Here is a 25,192-nt window from a genome sequence, read left to right on the forward strand (position 1 = left end):
GGTGGCCTGTTTGGCTTTAGTCGATACGGGGTCTACTGTGACCCTGGTGAGGCCAGACATTTTGCCGACCTGGACGGTACTCCAACCTACAACTGTGCAGCTCCGCACAGTCACGGGGGAGAGGGCCCCTATGAAAGGGAAGGGGTTGTTGTCCATCTGCGTAGGGGGAAAGACTGTCCTCCACCCAGTGTGGGTAGCCGCTGTGCAGGACCCCTGTATCCTAGGGTTGGACTTCCTGCGGTGTACAGGCTGCCAGCTGGACCTGGAGAGGGGGGCGATTGGCTTCCAAGGAGGGCCCACAGTCTATATGGCCCCGCCAAACACCATCCGGCCCCAACCGACAACAGCTCAGATGGACCAGTCACACGTCACCGGCCCCCTTCACCCCCTTGCAAAGACCTTCCAACCACCCTGTCTTCCTGATCCCTGTCCATTGTCTCAGTCCTCCTCCCGCAACCCTTCTCCCTCCCTCCCACCCCCTTGTGTCAATGTTTCGGCCCCTACAGACTACTCCCTTGCCACTCCAGCACCCCACCTCATGAGCCTGGGCCCCTTCCCCTGCCCTGCCCAGCTTCCTCAGACAGGTGAGAAGACTGTGCTGTCGACTGTGCGGGCAATTTGGCAGGGGCACTGTGATGGACTAGACCCTCAACAGCAGGAGCAGCTGTGGCTACTACTGGCAGAGTTTAAGGACAGCTTTGCCTTGAATGAGAGCGATGTGGGTCAGACGCACCTGGTGCAGCATGAGATCGACACTGGGGATGCCAGGCCCATCAGCCTGCCCTTGGCCTGCCAGGAGGCTGCGGACCAGGCGCTGTGGGAGATGCAGCAGGCAGGCCTCATAGAGCCCTCAGATAGTCCCTGGGCAGCAGCCGTGGTGATGGTGCCTAAGAAGGGGGGTAAGTGGAGATTCTGTGTTGACTACAGGCCACTTAACGCAGTGACGAGGAAGGACTCCTACCCCATCCCGCGCATTGATGAAGCCTTAGATGTCGTAGCTGGGTCGTCCTGGTTCTCCTCACTCGATCTCCGCTCTGTCTACTTCCAGTGCCCTCTCGCCCCGGACGCCAGACCCAAGACTGCATTCTGCACTAGCAGAGGATTGTGGCAGTTTCGGGTCCTCCCTTTCGGCCTCTGCAATGCACCTGCGACCTTCGAGAGGCTGATGGACAGAGTGCTCGCCGGCATCCCCCGGCAGCAGTGTATCGTCTACCTGGACGATATACTGGCACACGGGGGCTCCTTCGAGACAGCACTTGCCTCACTGCGTCAGGTTCTGGAGAGAGTAGCTGCGGCGGGCTTGAAGCTCCATCCTGATAAGTGCCATTTCCTGAGGAGAGAGGTAACTTTCCTTGGGCACAGGGTGGGGGGAGAAGGCATTAGCACCATGGAGGACAAAGTGCAAGCTGTCCAGGACTGGCCCACCCCCACTGACACCAGACAGCTGAAAAGCTTCCTCGGACTGGCGTCTTACTACAGACGCTTTGTGAGGGGCTTCTCCTGTGTGGCCGCTCCCCTGTTCCGCCTGCTACAGAAGGACAGGGAGTTTGTGTGGGCAGAGGATTGCCAGTCTGCTTTCGAGACACTCAAGGGAGCTCTCACCAAAGCCCCGGTGCTCTCCCCTCCTGACCCTGCCCTGCCCTTCATCCTGGACACGGACGCTAGTAACGTTGGCAATGGCGCCGTGCTGGCACAGGAGGGGCCGGAAGGGGAGCGGGTGGTGGCGTACTACAGCAGGACATTTAACAAAGCTGAACGCCGCTACTGCGTCACTCGTCGCGAGCTGCTGGCTATCGTTAGAGCTGTACGCCACTTCAAGTATTACCTCTGTGGCCTGCGCTTCACTGTAAGGACTGACCACTCCGCGCTCCAGTGGCTCATGTCTTTCAAGGAGCCAGAAGGGCAGGTCGCACGGTGGATCGAGGAGCTGCAGTCCTACAGCTTCAGTGTGGTACACAGGGCAGGGGTACGCCATACTAATGCAGACGCCCTCTCCCGATGCCCCTGCAGTCAGGATGACTGCCGCTACTGTGAAAGGATGGAGAGCCGTGAGAAGGAGCTGTGCAGCCAGGAGGAGGGATGTTCTGCGGTGGAGGTGGCGTCCCCAGTCTGCTGTGAGCTCCGGGAGGTCGACACCGCAGGATGGAGACGGCAGCAGGAGGAGGACGCAGACCTTCGACCAGTGCTCCAGTGGTTGGACCAACAGCGGCGGCCCCCATGGGAAGAAGTGGCCGTTCTCTCCCTGGTCACCAAGGGACTGTGGGCTAAGTTCGAGGCCCTGCGACTGTGGGATGGCGTGCTTCAGCGGGCCCGCCACCGGAGAGGTGAGGTGGCAGGTGGTGGTGCCTCACTCTCTACGTGGGGAAGTACTTCAAGCGGTCCATGGTGCCGTGGGCTCAGGGCACTTTGGGGTGACAAAGACCCTGCGTCGCCTCCGCCTTGGCTTCTACTGGGGGCAGCACAAGAGGGACGTCGAGGACTTCTGTCGCCGCTGTGATGGCTGCACAGCCCGCAAAGGCCCCACTGAAAGGTCCCATGCCCAGCTACAGCAGTTCCCTGTGGGGTCCCCTATGGAGAGGGTTGGGGTGGATGTGGTGGGCCCGCTACCCTGCACAGAGAGGGGGAACAAGTATGTCCTCACGGCCATGGACTATTTTACCAAGTGGCCGGAGGCGTACGCTCTGCCTGACCAGGGGGCGGAGACCATAGCGGACGCTTTGGTCGGGGGGATGATTAGCCGTTTTGGGGCAGCGGAGTCCATCCACAGTGACCAGGGGAGAAATTTTGAATCCCGTGTCTTTGCGGCTTTATGTAGCAGGCTGGACATGCAGAAGAGCCGTACTACCCCCCTGCACCCACAGAGTGACGGCTTGGTGGAGCGATTTCATCGCTGTATGGAGCAGCAGCTGGCCATTGTCTCGGCTGAGCATCAGCGGGACTGGGACAATCATCTGCCTCTGGTGTTAATGGCATACAGGTCAGCTGACCAGGAGTCGACGTCCTGCACGCCTGCTCTGCTGATGTTGGGCAGGGAGCTTCGCACCCCAGCTGACCTGGCGTTTGGCCGGCCGCCCGATTCTCCCCCTGTTCCTCCCGGCCCAGAGTATGCCAGGAGACTCCAGGACCGCCTGGAGACGGCTCACTCCTTCGCCAGGGGACAGCTGCTGAGCGCAGGGGTGAGGCAGAAAAGGAACTATGATGTGCGTTCCCGTGGCAGGCACTTTGAGGCTGGGGAGCTGGTCTGGACCTACAGCCCGCAAAGAAAGAAGGGAAGATGCCCAAAGCTCGATAGCGAGTGGATCGGGCCATGCAGGGTCCTTGAGAGGATGGGGGAGGTGGTGTACAGGGTCCAGCTACCACCTCGGGGAAGGAGGGTGGCTCTCCACAGAGACCGGTTGGCCCCTTATCGAGGCACCGCCACCCCTCAACCTACTCCAGCGAGCCCTGCAGCTCCCCGCACCGGTGCGAATGGGCCCCGGACACGCACACCTCAGTGTTCTGGCCCTGGGTCCCCACCTAACCCTATCCTTGTCTCCCCTCCCTGTCGATCACCACAGTCAGCAACTTGGCCCCCAGCCCCGCCCCTCCCTTTCCCCCTGCCCACCCCCGGGCCTGACACTCGTGGGCCCCTCTCGCCCCCAGGCGCTTCTCCCCAGCCCCCCGTGGCCCCAACGCGGCCTCGTAGGGAGAGGAGAGCGCCGGGTCGCTTCCGAGACTTTGTTTGTTCCCTCGAGGACGAGGAACTTTGAAGGGGGGAGGCAATGTAGCGACCCTGGGACAGTTAAATAGTTTGTGTGTTATGTGTTACATTATATTTCGTTGTCCGTTATGCCAGTTGTTCTATGTGCATGTATTGTAATGTTATTCTTGTCAATCAGCGTGGGGGGCGAATCATTAGGTCAGCTGGGGGAGGGCCTTGGAAGAACAGGAGGGTGGGGGCCTGCACGCGAGTGAGACCGTGTTGCCGGGGTAACCGGGGTTTGTTTGGGTCCGGTTTTCGAGCAGTTGGTTACAATGTTGTTACAATGTTACGGGTTTCGGTGACCTGGTTTTTGGTCCATTAAAAACTACCTTCAACTAATGACTCGACATGATTATGTCAACGGTGAGGTCGTTACAATATCATTATATACACCGATACCATCTTATTATTAGGCCTACGTCCCGCGTCCACTAGAGGGCGCGTCAACCAAATCTGTTATGTAACATTTGCAACAAGTTTTACAAAATCAATACAAAACTTATATAAATAGGTAAGATATAACGCCAGAAATATTCAAGCAATGATGTTTAATGAAGATGTTGTCTGCCGCCCAGCTTGCAGACAACGAGATGAATGTGAAGGATGTTTGGTTTGATAGTTATGACGAAGAGGGAACGCTCCGTTCACTTGCATGGACAGAGTCTCTGGTTACTAAGCAACCTCAACGTCTTGGCGGACTATGTATCTGCTGATCAACACTACGAATGCTGGAAACACACCAGACACACGATGTGAAGTTATTTAACCCGATTATTGTTATTTATATCCGAGATTATTTAATCTAACCCGATCTAAACTCTATCACCCAAACACGGCGGCGTTTGGGTTTCCTACCTCGGACTCCAGCGCAGCCACGGCGGCCGACAACTTTCTTTATTCTGGGTGGAAATAGTAACATAGTTACGCCATCAAATGCGTTTATGGAAACATTTTTAGCGAGAAATGTGCATTTTACTTTCGTAATGTTCGCTCGGTGAATGTGAAGGATGTTTGGTTTGATAGTTATGACGAAGAGGGAACGCTCCGTTCACTTGCATGGACATGGATTCATCTAGGCGCGTAGGAGCGTAGGCGCGTAGCTGCGTAGGACCATTTTTGACACAAAATGGTCAAGCAACATTTTAGCTGCGTTACGCGCGTAAATCTTTACGCGGGTACGCGTTTGGTGTGTTCGTAACTATGCTTTCCAGCTCTGTGTCTACTCGCGCGCTGCTCCCCGCCATCTTGTAAGCATACAATGCCGAACGTCACGACGCACAACGTTGACTTTGATTTGTGTCGTTGCTAGGCAAAAGTTAAATGTAATTCTTGACTTGTCAATAAAATTTGCTAAAAAAAAAAAAAAAAAGTTTGAACGTCAGTTGCCGCACTCGAATGTTCTCCTTTTTTGAAAAATTCGAATTGTATTCGAATAGCGAAGTTCGTTTTGACAGCCCTATTTCGCACCCCATCTTTTTCCCGGCGGGTTACCCAGTGCCCCTTGTTCCCGCCTTTGCAGCACTTGTTTATTGCTGCAGGTGAGGACCCTTCGACCCTGAAGGCTCCGGTAAGATCCTACACGGATTTCACCAAAGTGGAGGGGTGGGCCGATACTCAGGGGAGGGGGATCCCTCGCCTGGAGCCTCCCCTGGCAGCGCTTCTCTGTCCGGGCGCCGGATGGCTCCCTAACGAAAAGCCGCTGCCCCCCGACCGCCTCCAGAAGCAGATTGTCGGCCTAACGGACAGGGTGTTCGTTTGTGCCTCTCAATCCGCGGCGGCGGTCAACAACATCGCCCTGCTCTCCTCTGCCATGGTCTCCTTGTCGTCATGGTCTTCCCCCGGCCCCTTTGTCCGTTTTTACATGTTAGACATGTCCAGGGGCTCACTCGGCAACTCTGTGCTGGAGTCCGGGACCCCTTTCACGGCTTAAGAATATAGACATGTTCTTTAAAGCGGCGTGGTTGGATTTCCTCTCGCCGGCTGGGGAGTTGGACTTGATTACCAGTCTTACTCTTCCACCTTTTTTCAAATGAAAAACAGGCTAGGGGGTTTTCTATTGGCTCGCCAATTGTCTGGTGGTTTTGTTTACCAGTGTGGCAATCCCGCCGTTTTCTTCAAATAAGAAACGGCCGAGAGAGTCCCATTATTGGAGAGCCGGATTCCGTAGCTCCGCCCCCGGTGGTAGCGGACCTAATGGAAACCGTGTTGCTCTGGTTTTTCTTTTCCTTTTCATGGGTTCCATGAAGCACGGATTAGAGCCGGAGTCTTTACAGACACACTTTTTTCTCCCTTGATCATTGCCTTGCTTGATCTAGGAGGAATTCGTTTTTTATCAAGCTGTTGTGTTTTACACTTCCTTGGCTTTTTGAGTCTTAATGTGCTCTGGTGACTCAGGTCGTTTTGACTGGGGTCCAGCAGGAGTACATTGATCGGGCTCCGCTCGCAGCTTCACCTTAGCCCATAAGGCGAAGCCTAGATGGCGTAACCTACATGAAATAGAACGATAGTTATGTTATTATAACTCTAGTTCTATGATTGTAGGCGTAGCCGTCTAGTTTCCCACCTGCTGTACCCTCCAAATGCTGAAAGAAAAGCGTGGAGGATGAGCGACGGTATACACCGCGTTATATAGACACGATACCGTGGGAAATGTGGGCGGTGCCCACGCTGATAGGTGCATGGGACAAGCCCATACGCTCTGCCTGACCAGGGGGCGGAGACCATAGCGGACGCTTTGGTCGGGGGGATGATTAGCCGTTTTGGGGCAGCGGAGTCCATCCACAGTGACCAGTGTCCCGTGCGCGCGCACGGGACACTGCATCCACAGTGTCCCGTGCGCGCGCACGGGACAAGCCCATAAGGCGAAGCCTAGACGGCTACGCCTACAATCATAGAACTAGAGTTATAATAACATAACTATCGTTATGTTTGTGTTTGAATAAAGGCAGCTCTCGGGGTCGTGCGGTGTACTGAGGCACGAGAGTTGCGCCGCCATTTAAACCTGGGCTCCCGTCTCGTCCTTCCCGCGCTGCTCGCCACAATATATTATCACGGCCAAAAGCTGTGTGAGCCGATATTATGAATCTCAAACCGCGTTGGGTTCTCCGACGTTCCTGGTTCTTCAACGTCCACGTCAATGTGAAGTAGACTGAACCGCGACAAGGAGGAGAAAGGGATTGTTGCCGGGCAGCGCTTAGGCACCTCCGCCTCCGGGGGTGGTCCTTCAGCGGGGCTCAAGCGGGAGACATTCCCTTTCACCTCCATGTCGTGGTTCATGTTCTTGAGGGAGTCAAAGCCAAAGTTCCTTCCTCCCAATTCATTCTAAACCTTGGCTGAGATAACCCCCACTACGAGTCTCGTTGTAGAAATACCAGAGACGAGAGTCCGACGTGTTATGCGCCATAACACCAAAAGCAGAACGGTTATCCAAATAACAAGGAAGTGTACAACACTGGTGCTATGCCGTAATTCCGACGCCTCATTGTTCCGACGTCTCAATGGTCCGAAATATTTCCCATTAGATCGACATGCCACTATGCCGACGGTTCAATGTTCCGAAAACGGAACCCGAAGGTCCGAAGGTCCGTTCGTCCGACTTTTCAAAAAGGAGGCGCATTAGGCCGACGGTTCAATATGCCGAATAGGCCAAGGCGCAATTCCACATGTGTTATTATGAAACCAAAAATAAAAGACGATGTAGGCTAAGTTCCAGCAGTGCACTTCACCAAGCCAGACTGTTGCTGTAGCTTGAACTTAGGTGAATTTATGAAGCTCACGTTACACAAGGAATAATACTTTTCCCGCAAAGAAGTCAAACGGTGAGTGAAAAACAAATAAAAATGTTATCTTTAGTAGCTATGTGTGGGCCTATATGTGTTGTTTACTGTGTTTGCAGTGGGCTTTTAGCCTAAATAATTTCGCTGTTATTGATTTAGTCAAACTTATACCTCATACCGTGTACTTAGTCGTGTGTGTGTGTGTGTGTGTGTGTGTGTGTGTGTGTGTGTGTGTGTGTGTGTGTGTGTGTGTGTGTGTGTGTGTGTGTGTGTGTGTGTGTGTGTGTGTGTGTGTGTGTGTGTGTTGAGAACTAGACCTCCGCTCTCTGTCCATGGGGCTGAAACACCATGTCGAAATGAAGTGAAGCGTTGTCACTTTGCTCTCCAATATTCATCGTGAACGTGATATGTAGGCCTAGGTTTTATTTTGGAGAGAGTGAGAGAGAGCGAGAGAGAGCAAGAGAGAGCGAGAGAGAGCAAGAGCGTGAGCGAGGTATAAAACTCTTTATATGTAGGCCTATTCGGCATATTGAACCGTCTGCCTTATGCGCCTCCTTTTTGAAAATTCGGACAAACGGACCTTCGGAACAATGGGTTCCGTTTTCGTAACATTGAACCGTCGGCATAGTGGCATGTCGATCTAATGAAAAATATTTCGGACCATTGAGACGTCGGAACAATGAGTTGTCGGAATTACGGGCAGGCCCCACAACACTTGCGTTACAGTCCTGGAGCTCTATATCATATAATACATAGATATCTATATCATACAATACATATTATCACGGCCAAAATCTGTGTGCGCCTCCAGACGATATTATGAATCACAAACGACTTTGTCGGGTTCTGCAACGTCTCTGGTTCTTCCACTTTCACATCAACCTGAAGTCGACTGAACCGCGCGCTGCCTGCCGCCGGCTGCCCGCTGCCTGGCGATGGTGCCTCGTGGCAACCGGCGGCATATCGCAGTTCATGTAGCCTACTTCAGCGAGTCAAAGCCAAAGTTCCTTTCCCCCAATTCCTTCTCAACCATGGCTCAGATAACCCCCACGACAGTGTCGTTGTGGCTGTTCCATCTGGAATTGACTAAAGCTTGATTTCCCCAGCATATTCAGTTGTGGGGCCAGAACCGAAAAGAAACACTTGCGTTACAGTGTGTGTATTCACACACACACACACACACACACACACACACACACACACACACACACACACACACACACACACACACACACACACACACACACACACACACGCGCACACATGTGGCGCTCGCACGGTCGAGTCTCATTGGCGGGCCAACGTCTCTGGGCGGGCCAGGCAGAGTAAGGGGAGGAGCTTTGATGCTTTGTGAGTTTATGACGTCCTAAATAAAGACATTCCATATCAGCGCGCTTGAGCCTCCGTTTTTTCAAAGGCGAGCAGAACAGCTAGTGCTCGTTTTACACCAAACGCAAGTTTTAGCCACTGGGGGACCATAGGCAGGCTAGGGGAACTCATATTTATGTTAGAATGTCATAAAGTGAGATTTTCATGTCATGGGACCTTTAAAAACAAGAAGTGCTTTAAAATCAATTCTGTAGCTAATTGTGTCAGCATATGCCAGTAATAGCCAGTGAAGGGACTTGATCTCTTCTTTTTGCTTTAGGGAGGACCCTGGCTGCATTTTTCTGTATAATTTGAAGTTTTTTTTTTTTTTTTTTTGGGAAGTCATGTGAAAAGCACATGTATGATTTTTTTCCAGATCCTCTTTTGACATATATCCTCTAAGTTTGAAGAAGGAAGTATGCTGATTTTGTGAGTGATTTAATGTGACTGTTAAAATTCAGATTATTATGTATAGCTGGGAAGGAATACGTAAATCATGAAGATTGGGCACTCCTCGAGAAGTTTTTGAATTTTGGCAGGATGTTAGGTATGGGTTTAAGGATTTAAAAAAAACCATGGATACAAGTTGGGGTGGCCCTCTAGTGGCCGGTATCCATAAAAAACACAATGGTGCCCGCATAATACTATAAAAGATGCTTGATTTGATTCAAGGAATCTAATCTGTGTTTGCTGATTAAAGCAAGGTGAAATTTACACCGATCTTCATTAGGGTACTGAGGTGGATAACAGTACATGGATTGAAAAAAATAACATTTCCTATTCATTGATTACTTCCGTGATATACAGTATATTAGTCTACAGTATGAACAAGGTAGGCTTTACATAGTTTTAAATAGCTAATATGTAAAACAAATCATTTAATACTGGGTAGTAACATAAGAACACTTAATTTAAAGTGATTGGAAACTAGCTTTTACTTTTGCTAACTTGATGTGAGTAGTTCTTAGAACTCTTGTCTCAGAACTATTTTGAAAGCCTTTGGAAAGATTATCTAGAGGTATATAAACTAATTTTCACCAAAATTTCAGACAAGGGTGAATTCATTCTGCTCAACAGCCTTCACCAGAGCATCATGTTTGCTGATTAAAGCAAGGTAGGCCTTGCATTAATCAGCAAACATGAAGGTTTTAGGGATTGTTTGACCTAGGTTTAAATTAGGTTTAGGTTTAACTGATTTTGATTACTGAGGTAGCTAGTCATAAAAACTTAGCCCTGGCATGCAATGTAGCCATTTTCATTGTTACATTAATTCAATTTTAAAGTCTCTAAATATGAGATGACATTTCAATTCTGATTATATTTAAGGTTTCCCTCTTCATATGTCAAGTCTAAAGATCTACATATCCCATCATGAGTGATGGAAATCCGTTAAATACTAGATGAGAAACAGATTGGGCATTATGTTGCTTGTGTCAACAAAAAACAAAGATTTGCGATGTCCATATAAAACGGAACGTCATCTTAAAGCATATCAAACCCATGAACATGATTTGACAACATTTGCTGAAGCTAATATCCCATTGCCTCTGAGTGACGTTGGAAAGTTTAAATGATGGATCAGGGATAGCCCACACCTTGGAAAAAAATCAAGCTGTCATCATCGATGTCGAGTCGAGGATACTTCCAGTGTCATATTTTGCAGCGAGCCAGCAACAAGAGACCAAGCTAGGAGTCGAACAGGGAAGTGACTACTTTCAGTCCCAAAAAAAACAGGTCAAGTTTTACTTCTAGCCTAGACTGTAAACAACTGCAGTGTGTTTACTGTGAAATACAGGGCTAGGAGTGAGAACTGTTCAAAGAATCTCCACAAATGGGCCCTGGAATAAAAAAAACTGGGCAGTTTATGCCATGCTAATCACTGCAGTTGATGCAGGAGCTGGAGATGTTAGTTACCGTGCATCCTGCTACACAAAGCTAAACAATGATGCTTGTGCAGAAGAAAGAAATCAGAAGTAATAAAAAATGCCAATGCAGTATGATCCATTGGTTAGTGCTCAGCTTGTAGCATATGTGAAGTATAATGAATCTACCTTTAAGCTTGCTGACCTGAGGGAACTTTACGATCGTCGTCTAGAGCAACGGAGCTCAGACTGGAGTGGAACATATGTGCACCGGAAACGATTCAAAGAGCTCCTCCTAGAGAAGCTTAGGGCTGAGTGGTCTGCTTCCTCAGAGGGCCATGATGTCTACACATCCCACAAGAAGACAGTTGGTGCAGCTGTTGCTCAGACCTCTTGCCTTCAAGTGACTGAAGATGTAAGGGGGGCGTTTAGCAGGACCCAAGTGCACAGACTGACGACGAGCGTGGAACAGTGTCAATAGTTTATTCGGATACAGGATCGGCAGGCAGGATAGTCAGACGGGCAGGGATTAGGAACCGGCAGAATAGACAGGCGGGGATCAGGAACCGGCAGAATAGTCAGACAGGCGGGGATCAGGAACCGGCAGAATAGTCAGACAGGCGGGGGATCAGGAACCGGCAGAAGAGTCAGACAGGCGGGGATCAGGAACCGATAGAATAGTCAGACAGGCGGGGATCAGGAACCGGCAGAATAGTCAGACAGGCGGGGGATCAGGAACCGGCAGAATAGTCAGACAGGCAGGGATCAGGAACCGGCAGAAGAGTCAGACAGGCAGGGATCAGGAACCGGCAGAATAGTCAGACAGGCGGGGATCAGGAACCGGCAGAATAGTCAGACAGGCGGGGATCAGGAACCGGCAGAAGAGTCAGACAGGCAGGGATCAGGAACCGGCAGAATAGTCAGAAAGGCGGGGATCAGGAACCGGCAGAATAGTCAGACAGGCGGGGATCAGGAACCGGCAGAATAGTCAGACAGGCGGGGATCAGGAACCGGCAGAAGAGTCAGACAGGCGGGGATCAGGAACCGGCAGAATAGTCAGACAGGCGGGGATCAGGAACCGGCAGAATAGTCAGACAGGCGGGGATCAGGAACCGGCAGAAGAGTCAGACAGGCAGGGATCAGGAACCGGGAGAATAGTCAGACAGGCGGGGATCAGGTACCGGCAGAAGAGTCAGACAGGCAGGGATCAGAGAACAGGCAGGATCGGTAGGTAGGTCAGGATTTGAATCGCGGGAAAGCACTGTGAAACACAAGAGACAATCCGGCAGGGAATGTTTGGGAGGAAAGGACTGATATAGGGGAAACACAGGTGAAGGTGGTTGGGTTAATTGGGAGTGATCAGGGTGGCAGGCAGGTGAATGAGAAAACCAGGGGCGGATCATGACAGAAGATGAGGCAAAGAAAATAGTTAAAGTGGGTCTTATGCTGCGCAAATACATCCTTCTTCAACAGTTGCCTTTCAATGGATCCTTTACATAAACGTGTCTAAGTGAGCCAGTTGAAAACCCCTTCAGACCCTTCTAGATGTTTTGATTCAAGGTTCAAGCTCTGTTGAGCAGAATGAAGAGAATCACACCACCATAAATGCCAGGGTCAGAGTCGCCTGCACTATAACACGGGGATTCCACCGGACGCGTTACGGCAACGTTACGGCTGCGGCACGTCTTGGCCGCGACTTTGCCCTGCTTGCATTTCCACCGGGCGCGTTACGGCAGCGCAACGCTGCCTTGCGAGCCAGCCGTATTCACGCGAGATCACGAGATCCCGCGATAATCCTAAACCTAATGTACTCACCTTCCACTCCCAAAACTACTGCAATTAAATGCCAGGCTTTGTCCTTTCTGACATTGTTCTTATAAAAAGGATGATTTGAGACCCTTTGATTGATTGACTGCTGACCTGGTGCCACCGGTCATGACGTAATAATGTTGGTGTTTTATTTATTGTGTTTTATTTTGAAAATTGAGCGGAATGCTCTACGGCTTCTACTTTTTCACTTCCTGCCCTGATCGATCTGCTCTGTTGAAATTGACGCGGTTCAGCAGCGGCTCGCGGCAAAAATAGGAATGCTACGGAATGATAGCGCTGCGGCGCGGCACGCCGCTCCTGGGACGCTGCTGAGACGTTCCGCAGCCGCGCCCGGTGGAAATGGTCTCATTGATTAGAGTGGAACCAATCTGCTGCGGTGACCGCGGCCAAGACGTGCCGCTGCCGTAACGTTGCCGTGACGCGTCCGGTGGAATCAGGCCGTAAGTCAGTTGATATGCAGAAATGCTGCAAAGCAAAGTAGTCAAGCCCTCACCTCTATCAGAGGAAGAAAGAGAGAGAGACACCCTTTCCGCTCTATGTGGGACTGAAACTGCATGGAATTGATTGCAATAAAGGCATCATCAAGAAGTTCCATGCACTTGGCATTAGTCAGTATCTTATGAACGAGTCATGGATGTCCGGAGGGGCCTTGCCGGTGCCATGTCAAGGCAGTTGGCAGTTGATGGAGTTGTCGTTCCATCAAACATGAAGCGGGAGAGTTTTTACTACTGGTGGAATAGAAAATATTGATGAGTCTGGTCAATTTGAGCTCCATGGCACCGCTATATCCCTAACCAACCATCTCACTTGTGACAACATGGGGGTGGACCCTCCTCCTCTAACCCTTGAAGGTTCTGAAGGCACCTCTATCAAGCTTCCGGATGACTTTGCCAGTGTACCGTACATCGCTGAATATGCTGGGGAAATCAAGCTTTAGTCAATTCCAGATGGAACAGCCAGACCAGCTTTCACTGAGAACACTCGAGCAGGAGTGCCTGACGAAGCAGACCATCTCAGAAAGGTCCTGATAGAAATAGATGGAATACTTCAAGACACACCAGTGACCTACTCTGGATTCTTCTCTCATGTCCAACGAGAAGATGTCAGGCCAAGGGCCACAGTTGGTGTTTTCCCTGTTTTTTATGAGAAGGCCTGACCTATGGCCATGCAGAAATACTCAATGCTTGTTGTCATGAAGGCAACCGAGTTTGTGAATCCTGGTCAGGTTCCAGTCATAGTGGCTGACTGCCCTCTGTATGCGCAACAGAAAAATGCCAGTGGAAGTTCCCTGACAAGGTTGACGAATCAAAAATTGTGTGCTTCATGAGCTTCCTTCATATTGAGATGATGTCCCAAGAGTGTGGAGGTAAGCTGTTAGCTGTCTCTGGATGGGACCGGATGTTTGCCCTTGCAAAGATCTTCAATACTGGTGTTGCAGCATCTCTACTAAGTGGCAAGCATGTCAAACGTACACGGTATGCCTACCAGCTTACCCTTGCCTGGATCCTTGTACTCAAACTACAGGCATATGAGGAGTACTGCCAAGAGGGCTATGAAAGCATGGAGATGTGGGAAAGTCTACAAAAATACAGAGTACCTATATAAAATGAGTTGGTAAATAAGTCAATGACTTATACTGGGAAATTAAATAGGAGAAAAAGTTGGTAGAATGTAGAGAGACTATGTGCAAGCAAAAGGCTGTGAGAAGACAATGAACATGGGAAACAGGGACATGGGAGGGGATTCCGATTCCAGGAAGGGCCCCATGTGCAAGGGGCCAGGATAGACCCCCAGAGGCGAGGGTCTAGAGGAAGGAAGAGGGTCCAAGGAAGACACAGGGCAAAGGGGAGGGCCTCAGGCACAACATACATCTTTGAATAAATACATGATGTTTAAGTATGCATTGTTTTTTTTGCGTTATTTGACTAAAATGTAATATTGATCCTCCTTAACATGGTGAAAAGCCAAATATAACTTTTCACTGTGGCTTAGTTCTGAAATGTGTTTATTTAAAGCCTCAACAATGGTCCTTTTGGTCACCACATGGGAATTTTGACACTATAGTGATAGTGACCTGTCCAATCAACAAAGAAAAGAATACCTTGGAGGTAAAAATATGGGTCTAGGGCCCTGAGTAATATTTCCCTGTGACTTTTTCAGAGATACTGTTTATTTTAGCTAAATATGACTATGATAATAGATTTAACATGTAAATGGACTTAAAGTAAGAAGAATTTATCAGAATTGGATTCCGTGTATCAAACAAAGTAGAAAAAATGACATTATACAACAAATTAAACAACTATGTAAAGCCTACCTTGTTCATACTGTAGATTAATATACTGTATATCACAGAAGTAATCAATTAATACCTGTAAATGTTATTTTTTTCAATCCATGTACTGTTATCCACCTCAGTACCCTAATCAAGATCGGTGTAGATTTCACCTTGCTTTAATCAGCAAACACAGATAGATTCCTTGTATCAAATCAAGCAGAAAAGGTGGCATTATACAATAATTTAAGACTAAAGGAAGCTGAGATATAACCTTTTCTCTTTTCAACGGGGGCCATTTTGGATTTTATGGATAACTGCCCCTTGCGGGCCACCCCAACTTGTATCCATGGATTTCGGAAACCTTATGCCTATAACTAACATCTCCCTCTGTAAGCCGTGAGAGCGTAATAGTTGAAAACTGCTTTGGTTGTTTGAAGTTTACATAGAGACGCCTGCGGGATATGCAGAACACCAGACTTGACATATTGGTCAAACTGATGTTGCAGCCTGCACACTGTGATGTTTCTATAGGAGGATGGTGGTGTCTAGTTAGCCTGTCTGGTTGTACTCTATCCAATCCATATAGTTAACATAGATAGGAGACACGGCAGACGGGGAGGAGTGCAGCGAGGCCTCGGGCATTCGGCTAGCCGAGGGTGGCTAACCCTCCCGATCATACTGTTCGAGAATGTCCAGTCTTTGGAAAATAAAATGGATGAGCTTCATGTAAGGATATCCACGCGGAAGGACATCCCGGATTGCACCTTGTTGTGTTTCTGCGAGACATGGCTGGGGGAAAAGACACCTGAAGAGGCCGTAACACTGGACGGATACACGGTCTTCAGGGGGGACCAGAGCGCTAGGGAAAGCGGTAAAACCCAGGGAGTTAGAGCGGCCATTCACGTCAAACAATCCTGGTGTACGGACTGCAGGATTATTTCCAAATCCTGTTCGGAAAACGTGGAATATCTGACGGTAAGGCTAAGGCCGTTTTATTTACCCAGCTTGCTGCAATGCATAATTGTGAGTGCTGTGTACATCCCCCCCTCTGCCAAGGAGGAGGCTGCACTTAAAGAACTGCACAGCTTGATCAGTGAGCATGACAACTCATACCCTGATCCTGCTTTTATCATTCTGGGAGACTTCAACCACTGTAACCTCCGGAAATATATTCCGAAACTGTACAAGTCTGTGACTTTCCCCACCAGAGGAAACAAAACACTGGATCAATGCTATAGCAACATTAAAAATGCTTTTTTCGCTGCACCTATACCACATTCGCCAATCTGACCACCTAGCAATAATACTAAGGGCTGCATACATCAAAAGGCTCAAGGCGAGACCAGTTACAATTAAAACTGTTAACACCTGGACTGACACAGTGCACAGGCGAGCCTGCAGGGCTGCCTGGAAGCCACAGACTGGAACAACTTCGGAGATGCCACAGACAACATCCATGACTACACAGAGACTGTGATCGACTACATCAGCTGGTGCATCTATATGTGCCCCCCAAGATCTGTGCGTGTGTTCCCTAACCAAAAACCATGGTTTAATGGGGACATAAAACAAAACAACAGGAAAAGACGGGAGGCCTTCAACTCAAATGCCCCCTGTGACTCCACAGACACTGCCTTCCAGGTTACACACGCACAGGTTCTGAGGGCTCTGAAGCATGTGAACCCCCATAAGGCTATTGGACCAGATGGCGTTCATCCAAGAGTATTGAAGGCCTGTGGGGAACAACTAGTGGGTGTGTATGCTGACATTTTCAATCTGTCTCTATCCCAGGCAGTAGTCCCCTGAGTATTTAAATCATCCATCATCATTCAGGTTCCAAAAAAGCCAAATTCATCCACGCTGAATGACTTCAGGCCGGTGACGCTAACATCAGCCCCAATGAAGTGCCTAGAAAAGCTGGTTCTTACCCACATAAACAACACAGGATCGGACACTGTCGACCCATCCCAGTTTGCCTATCGCCCCAACCGATCAGTGGATGATGCTGTGGCCATAGCCCTACATCACACTTTGCAACACCTGGACAACAGAAGAACATATGTCAGAATGCTTTTCCTGGACTATAGCTCTGCCTTCAACACAATCCAACCGGGCAAGCTGATTGGTAAACTGACGGACCTCTGTGTCCCAACTCCCACCTGTAACTGGATCCTAGATTTCCTGATTGAAAGACCACAAGTGGTGAGAGTGGGAGTGCGGGTGTCTGCTGAGCTCATAGTAAGCACAGGCTCACCACAGGGCTGCTGCCTCAGTCCCAAACTCTTCACCCTGTACAAGCATGATTGTGCCTCCATACAAGATAACACCATTGTCATCAAATACGCTGATGATACTACCATCCTGGGCCTCATCTAGGGGGGTGACGAGTCAGGCTACAGGAGTGTGATAGAGGAAATTCTCGTCTATGGAGAGGAGAATGACCTCACACTCAACGTAGCCAAAACAAGAGGTAATAGCAGACTTCAGGAGGAGTCCTAACCCCCTACATCCAAGGGCCTGAGGTAGAGAGGGCGGGCAGCCACTGATTCCTGGGACTTCAGGTGTTGTCTGACCTGAGCTGGGCTCTAAACACTGCTGCCACAGTGGAAAAAGCCCAGCAGCGACTGTATTTGATCAGACTGTTCAGGAAATCGGGACTAAACCAGCGTCCTCTCACCCTGGCCTACAGTGGACTTGTAGAGAGCATTCTCACTTCAGGTATCACTGTCTTGTACGGGAATACTACACAGGCAGAGAGGAGGTCGCTCCAAAGGGTCATAAAGACTGCAGAAAGGATTATTGGGACCACAATTGCCTCCATGGAGTCTGTTTACAGTCAGCACTGCCTCTTCCCACGTGCAATATCGCTGCAACATGTGGTTATCTAGTATAGCTACCCTGCTGAATAGCTAAGTACACTGCAGTGTGCAGTCCTTATCTCAGTTTTTTAATTTAATCTTTATATTTTTAATCACTATTATTGTGGTGCTCTCTGCAATGCAATGCATAATGTGCTATTTTGTCAATTTTTTTAAAATATTTGTACGATTACTATTTATTGTGCTGCTCTCTCTCTCTCTCTCTCTCTCTCTCTCTCTCTCTCTCTCTCTCTCTCTCTCTCTCTCTCTCTCTCTCTCTCTCTCTCTCTCTCTCTCTCTCTCTCTCTCTCTCTCTCTCTCTCTCTCTTCCCAACCTGCAAGTGTTAGGGGCCTCAACTACAAACCGTAGAGGGGGCCCCACCTAGTGTTAGGGGACTCAACTACAGACCGTAGAGGGGGCCCCACCTAGTGTTAGGGGACTCAACTACAGACAGTAGAGGGGACCCCACCTAGTGTTAGGGGCCTCTACTACAGACCGGAGAGGGGGCCCCACCTAGTGTTAGGGGCCTCTACTACAGACCGTAGTGGGGGCCCCACCTAGTGTTAGGAGCCTCAACTACAGACCCCAAAAAGGGTGGGTCGGACTTTAGAAACCAACACTAAAATATATTTCACATAAAAGATATAGAAGTACATTTTAATTTATGTTGTAATAGATTAATTGATTTCGCAAGTTGTTGTATTGTATACATGCAAGAGTTGTGATTGAGAAGATGACTAAATCCAGTGCTCCCCAACTGTTGAAGCACGACAACAACGTGGTGCTGGCGTGGTGTTCACCCACCGGGGGAATCGAATGGCCACCTCGAGCTGCTGGAACGCAGCATCATGGATGAGCTCGACCAGAAGGACCACGCCCTAGACAGCCTGGTCATCAGGAATTACACTTTCCAGATGCTGGGGGCCCGGGAATTTGTTCACAGTCAACACGTAAGTATGGATTTCTAATCAACTTAAAACAAGTGGCACAAAAATGCAAGCAATCTTTTGGAACTTCGACTTCAAAACTTTCTGTTTGTGTTTCAACCAGATGATCCACCGAGACATCATGTCCTGACAGATGGCAGACTTTGGCTGTGCTTGATTGTTGGGCAGTGCTTCCCCGCCGCGGACTAACTGTGAAGGCACGCTGTGGTATATGGCTCCAGAGGTCCTCATCAGGGACCCCCTCATCAGGGACCCAATAGACTGATGGCTATGGCTAACCCTTTACGCTGGTTATACTAAATAGCTTAAATTGCAACCACAAGTCTCCTGAACAGCTCCCCCTATACGTGTCCAGCCTCCTGAATGGCTTTGCCCTCCTGAACGGCTCCTCCTATGCGGTCGGCCTCCTGAATGGTGCCTCCTACCTATAGTCGGCCTCCTGAACGGCTCCTCCCAGGTCGTCGGCCTCCTGAATGGCTCCTCCCAGGTCGTAGGCCACCTGAACGGGTTCCTCCCAGGTCGTCGGCCACCTGAACGGCTCCTCCCAGGTCGTCGACCTCCTGAACGGCTCCTCCTACGTTACCGGTCGTCTGTCTCCTCCTGCATCACTGGCCTCCTAAGCACTTCGCCGGTCTCCTGCTCCTTCCTGGTCCAGTGTCCAGTATCCAGGCCGTCCCCCTGGGATCTCCTGCTCCTTCCCGGTCCAGTTTCCAGTATCCAGGCCGTCCCCCTGGGATCTCCAGCTCCTTCCCGGTCCAGTGCCCGGGTCATCCACCTGAGCCTCCCGGCTGGTCCATCCAGCTTTCAGGCCACATGCCCTTGAACCTCTCCTCCAGACCCCCTCCAACCACCCTGATGGACCTGGTTGGTCATCTGGGGAATCTGTCCCTTAAGGGGGGGTACTCTCATTTTCTGTGGTGTTCATTATCACCTTGTCCACCAGATGTCCCGAGACCTTGTCCCTAACCTTACATCTCAAGCCTGCTATGACCTCATTCCCCTCACCTGTGTCCTTGTCCATCTTCCTCCCTGCAACTCACGCCCCCATTGATCTCTTCCCATGTATATGAGTTCCCCTCCTTTGTTCCCTTGTTGGTTCTTTGTACCTTATTGGTCGTGATTCCCCAACTGCTGAGGTTTTTTTCTGCCTGTTCATGGAACAGACATTTGATATAGTATAGACCTTTTTGTTTCATCCTGAGTCATCTGAGTCTGGATCCATCCCTCTTTGTTCCTAATGCCCTGCCAGAACCCTGACACTACCAGGCAAAGAACTGAATGTGAAACCAGGCTACACTCTCGCTTTAAAGAGTAAAGGTGATCTTTAACAGGCTTATTGTCAAGATCTACCCATGATATAGTAATCAGTAATATATCCTTAATGACAATGCAACTCACATCCTAAATTCTATTTAAATATGCATTGCCAGTTCCTCTTATGATTTAAAAAACTTTTGTTGATTTCTACATTTATTTTCATCAATTTAATTTTCATTAAAATCAAAGAACTGCTGATGCTTTTAGAGTGAAATATATTAGGCTCTAGATTTTCGTAAATTAAATAACAATCACATAATATAAAGATGAGGTACAAAACATGGGGATATACTATAGGTTACACATTAACTGCAGTAATTCACAGGAAATTGTTTTCAAAATAGGAATTTTAAAGTATAATGGCTCAGACTGACTACTGGCTACTGACTAAAGATTTACATTAAGATATATATGGTATTAAATGAACATTTACAACATCACACTTTTTTTTTAAGTCACATACATTGCAGATTTGGGTTAATCTTTCTCGCGTGTATTAGATATACATTTTTAACTTAAAAGGGTTAGCCCTAACCCTTTAACTTAAAAAAGAAATGAAAGGGATGGTATATTTTAATATTTTTTACATTTTAAGTATTTGTAACTGACCATTAAAGAACTGTAACAGTACACTACTTACAATATCATCCCAGTATCCTATCCTCCATACACAAGAGCCATATCTGCTTTTATTTCATTAAACACGGAAGGTCCAGGCAGGCCTACATGGTCCTTCGCCACATTTGGAGGCCATTTCCTACCCAAATCCTCTCATTCATACATTGCATTGTTTCAAGCAAGAGTGACCGATGGCTCAGGGTACGGGTAAGGGTAGGCCTTTTATAAAATATCTGTCACTTCTCCTCCATTATTCTCCTTCCAAACGCAGGCTCCTGAACGTCAGATGCCCATTGCTCTTTAGCCTGGTTTACATGGGATACAAAAATAAAACCGAGGCTCCAGGAATTAAGAACCGGTCTGGCCCAATGTCTATCCAAGCCAGGGTGGAAATAAGGGATCATAAATAGGTCCAACAAGGCATCTGATCCGTTGGTAATGAATCAATGAGTTACTTGTGATCATCTGAAGAAGAATGAAAGGACCTTAAAATAAAACTGCCAATCCTTCACTCGATAGACAAAGCCTATTCTTCATCCCGGACCCCTCCTCTTCCTCTTCTCATCGTACCTCCCTCCCTCCCCCACTGTTCTTCCGGAGGCCAGCGGCCCCCGAAGTGCCCGGCCCGCGGTTCATGAATTCGATCTCTTCTTCGTCACTCTCATTATCATCCTCATCATCCTCATCTTCGTAGTCGTCCTGCTCCCTCTCCAGCTCTTCCTCGTCTTCCAGGCCGGAGCTGTGGCTTCTGTCCCGCGGCCGGGCCTGGTTCTGCCCGCCCCCGGGGCTCCCAGTCCCGGGCCTGGCCTGGTCCCGCCCGGCCCCGGGGCTCCCCGTCCCGGAGGCGTTCTGCTCCTTGGCTTTGCGGCTCCTCTTCCACTTCATTCGACGGTTCTGGAACCAGATCTTCACCTGCGACGACAACAACGGACATATCAAAATACACATTCGCCTACATTGTATTCAAGGGGTTAACAAAGACGTCGACACGGCGACATTTGAACCAGGAACCGTTTCAACATCGTTTTAAAATATTTATTGAAATTTTAATTTTTCATATTTTTGAATGAATATGTTCCAGTTCTTGTGAAGCTGAACAGCGGAAGGTCGAAAGTCTATATCTATCGGGGGGGGGGGGTGCTTCAATTGGTCCAGATTTAGCCTTCAGTAGGCCTAGTTCCAGATTTAATCAATAAAAAAAAAACTCCAGACTGCACTGCGTGTCCCTTATTCATATATGAAAATAGAATTAAGCCTTTATGTTGAATCTAAATCCCAAATCTAAATCACCATTTTATGTCTAAATCTAGAACTAATATCGAAATCCTAAATCAAATTGCTAAATCTGAAATGCTAAATCCACACACCAGATATGCTAATTTATTAGCATATCTGGAAATTAGCAGATATGCTAATTTCCACACATGTCATTAGCAGTGTGAGAATAGGTGTCTGTCTGTCTGTAGGTCGGATCTGCAGAGCTGCTGTTACCGAACCTTGTATATTTTGGTCTAAATCGATAGATGTAAAACTGCTGAACCAATCCGTGTATGGTTCGTTCTTTGAATATTCCGATTTAAAACAAAATCAGAAAAAACAAATAACAGAGTCGTTTTTTGGTTTTTCTGATTTGGTTTTGAAACGGAAAAAGGGCAAAAGGAATAGGCCGAAACAAATAAACGGCATTTTTCTGTTTTTTAAATTAAAACGGGAATAGGCCTACTGATTAATCCAGTTGCTTGTTTTGTTTGTGTGATATTTAGATAAAACCACAATGAATGCTGGGAAAAGGGCACGTGGTTTTAAAAAAATACATATAAAGACGTTTCAAACTTTCCATTGAGTCTCGCATTCTACAATGGCCAGCTTTATTGTTTTCCGTGGGAGCCGGCGACTTGTCTGCGAGTGGACGATATGACCGTGGAGAAGACCGCCATGATATTCCAGGTGGCTGTTTACTAAGAAACCTAGCTGGTCATAAAACATTAAAATACATCTAAATGACAAGTAGCCTACATATTGTACAATAGGCTACATAGGAGAAGAAAACCACTAGATTTCTTATTCGAAGGTTGAAAATGAACATATCTGTTGAATGGATTTAGGTTTTAGATTTAGGATCTCGATTTAGTATTTCGATTTATATAATTTGGCCTCAGATTAAGAATTTCGATTTAGGATGTAGGCCTATGCATAAATTACATTTTGATATAGGTGTAGATTTAGATTTAGGATTTATATTTATATTTAACATTTAACATATAATTCAAAATTTCTATATGGCAAAAAGGGACTTGGAAATTGCATTGCACTTCGGAGGGTTGTTTATTTACTGAATACAGGAACAACGAACAAAGCTCGAGCCGAATGTGGAACAAGTGATGGACGTTCTTCAGCAGTTGAAGTATACAAACGGCCCCCAAACACACCATGCAGCCCTCTCAGTGCTGGTCTTAGATGTAGCCTACCTGGGTCTCCGTGAGCATCAGGGAGGTGGCCACTTCGAACCTCTTAGGCCGGGACAGGTACTTGTTGAGCTTGAATTGGTTCTCCAGCTCTAGCAGCTGCTGGCTGCTGAAGGCGGTGCGGGGCCTTCGACACTTCCCCAGGAGCCCCGCTTGCGAGGACGCTGCAAACACACGCACATGCACACACACGCACATGCACACACACGCGCCAACAAACACACACACACACACACACACACACACACACACACACACACACACACACACACACACACACACACACACACACACACACACACACACACACACACACACACACACACACACACACACACACACACACACACATTTTTACTGGAGAACGATCCCTGGTTGTTTATCCCTGGCCTATTTATCTTTGGATTTTCTCGTTTTAAATTAATTCACTTCTTAGAGTCCGTTTGTAATAGATCAATCCCTTTCGTTGTTCGTGTGATGACGTCAGGGTTATGGTGGCCCTGAGTTGGTGACGTGAGGACACCGGGAGGTGATACGGTTATATGGGGAGTCATAAAGCTTCATAGAGGTGCATTACCTTAATGAAAACGCTATGAATGTCCTCTATGAATTTCCTTAATTAAATCCTATGCCTCTCCTTCAGTGGTTAACTTAACCAATAATTATCAATACCTAGATTCTACAAACAGAGGCCTTGAATAGTCTCTCAGCTATGGGCCCCTCAGGTAACATTCTAAGTCCTACATGATCACCTGCTGATGTCCTTACATTGTTGAAATCCGTTCTTCCTTAACCACTCCAAATGAAGCTCAAATACAACAATGAAGTATGATTCGATTGATTAAGCAGTCATTCTTTGGCATAAACACAAAAAGCGATAGATAGTTTAAAATAAATCAAAATTAAAACAAACTCAATTTCTGCACAATAAAATACCTCCATCATCTGATGTCATTATCATCTATTATTGTTGTAATAATACAACAATTAATGCATATTTCTACACTTATTGAGTAGGGCTATTATCATTATTATTAGGCCTACTGTATTTATCATATTATTTAGCCAATATTGTCATTGTTATTACAGGTGTATACACCAGCCTCCGAGGATTATGGCCAGATAGGAAACAATGAATAAGAAAGGCTAAGAATACATAATTACATTATGCAATTATGTAATTACCTGCATAATCTCCAAATCTGGGTAACATCCCAGTTCTGATCCACGACTCCAGCTGGGGTGACCGGGTCAGACCCGACCCTTTAAACTGCTCCGGGCAAGGCTGGACCAGATGGGGGAAGCCCGGGTATAAGAAGGCGGGGTGCTGGCCCCCCAGGGCGGCCAGGTGGTACATGGAGCCCGGGTACAATCCGGGATGAACCGACGGGGACATCGTTGGAAACCCCGACTGGGAGTAGCTGAGGAGCGGGCATTTAGAGAGCAGATTCGCGGTGATGTGAGCGTGGTGATTCGGGGTCCGCCGAGGGGAGGGGGTCTCGGAGCCGGGGCAGGACCCCGGGCTGTCCCCGGGACTCTGGCCGTACGACCCCGACGAAACTTCGTCCCGGTCCGGCGGGGGGGCCAGGAGCGCGTCGATGCCAAAGTTTTGTGATTTTCCAATGCTCGTCTTCATTTCTCTGCTACTTTAAAAGTCTCCAAAATAAATGATGATTATCCCACTATAAACCTCAGTGCGCAGCATTTCATGTCATATTGAATGGAATGAAAAGCATCAAGCTCAACGACCAATGCTGCTGTCCTTCTATCTGTGCCGCCTCTCCTCCGTACTGGCCGTCATGTCTCCAGCTCTGCGCTAAAACCGTCCACGCTTTCACTCGGGAGTGGGCCACCCTACACCCCCCCCCACCCCCTCCCTCGCTGATTGGTCAAACGCAAGTTCAGGGTTGTCAGTCATCATTCTTCCCAAGAAATTACACCCAAACGATCATCCTCAATGGCTTCCACGCTTGTAAAACCAATCAAGTCACCTTCACACGTCCAGAGGTAGCAGTAGTCACAGTAATGAAAAAGCTGTGTTTTAGTAAGGTTTAATGTTGCCTTATCCAGAAACATTGGTTTATAATTTGATGAGCCAATCCGTTTCCTGCACCTCAGCCTCAAGATAAG

General features: G+C 48.3%; 1 protein-coding gene across 1 annotated transcript; it reads right to left on the reverse strand.

Moving 5' to 3' along the window:
- Nucleotides 1-21,158: 21,158 nt before the first annotated feature.
- LOC130373067 (motor neuron and pancreas homeobox protein 1-like) lies at nucleotides 21,159-24,843 on the reverse strand. The gene is made up of 3 exons (XM_056579298.1): nucleotides 24,248-24,843; nucleotides 23,066-23,226; nucleotides 21,159-21,509 (listed from the first exon to the last, which is right to left on the reverse strand). Exons 1-3 carry the CDS (start codon nucleotides 24,696-24,698, stop codon nucleotides 21,159-21,161), a joined length of 963 nt encoding a protein of 320 aa, XP_056435273.1. The 5' UTR covers nucleotides 24,699-24,843.
- Nucleotides 24,844-25,192: the final 349 nt, after the last annotated feature.

The sequence above is a fragment of the Gadus chalcogrammus genome, chromosome 20 (genome assembly GCF_026213295.1).
Source record: "Gadus chalcogrammus isolate NIFS_2021 chromosome 20, NIFS_Gcha_1.0, whole genome shotgun sequence".
NCBI lineage: Eukaryota > Metazoa > Chordata > Actinopteri > Gadiformes > Gadidae > Gadus > Gadus chalcogrammus.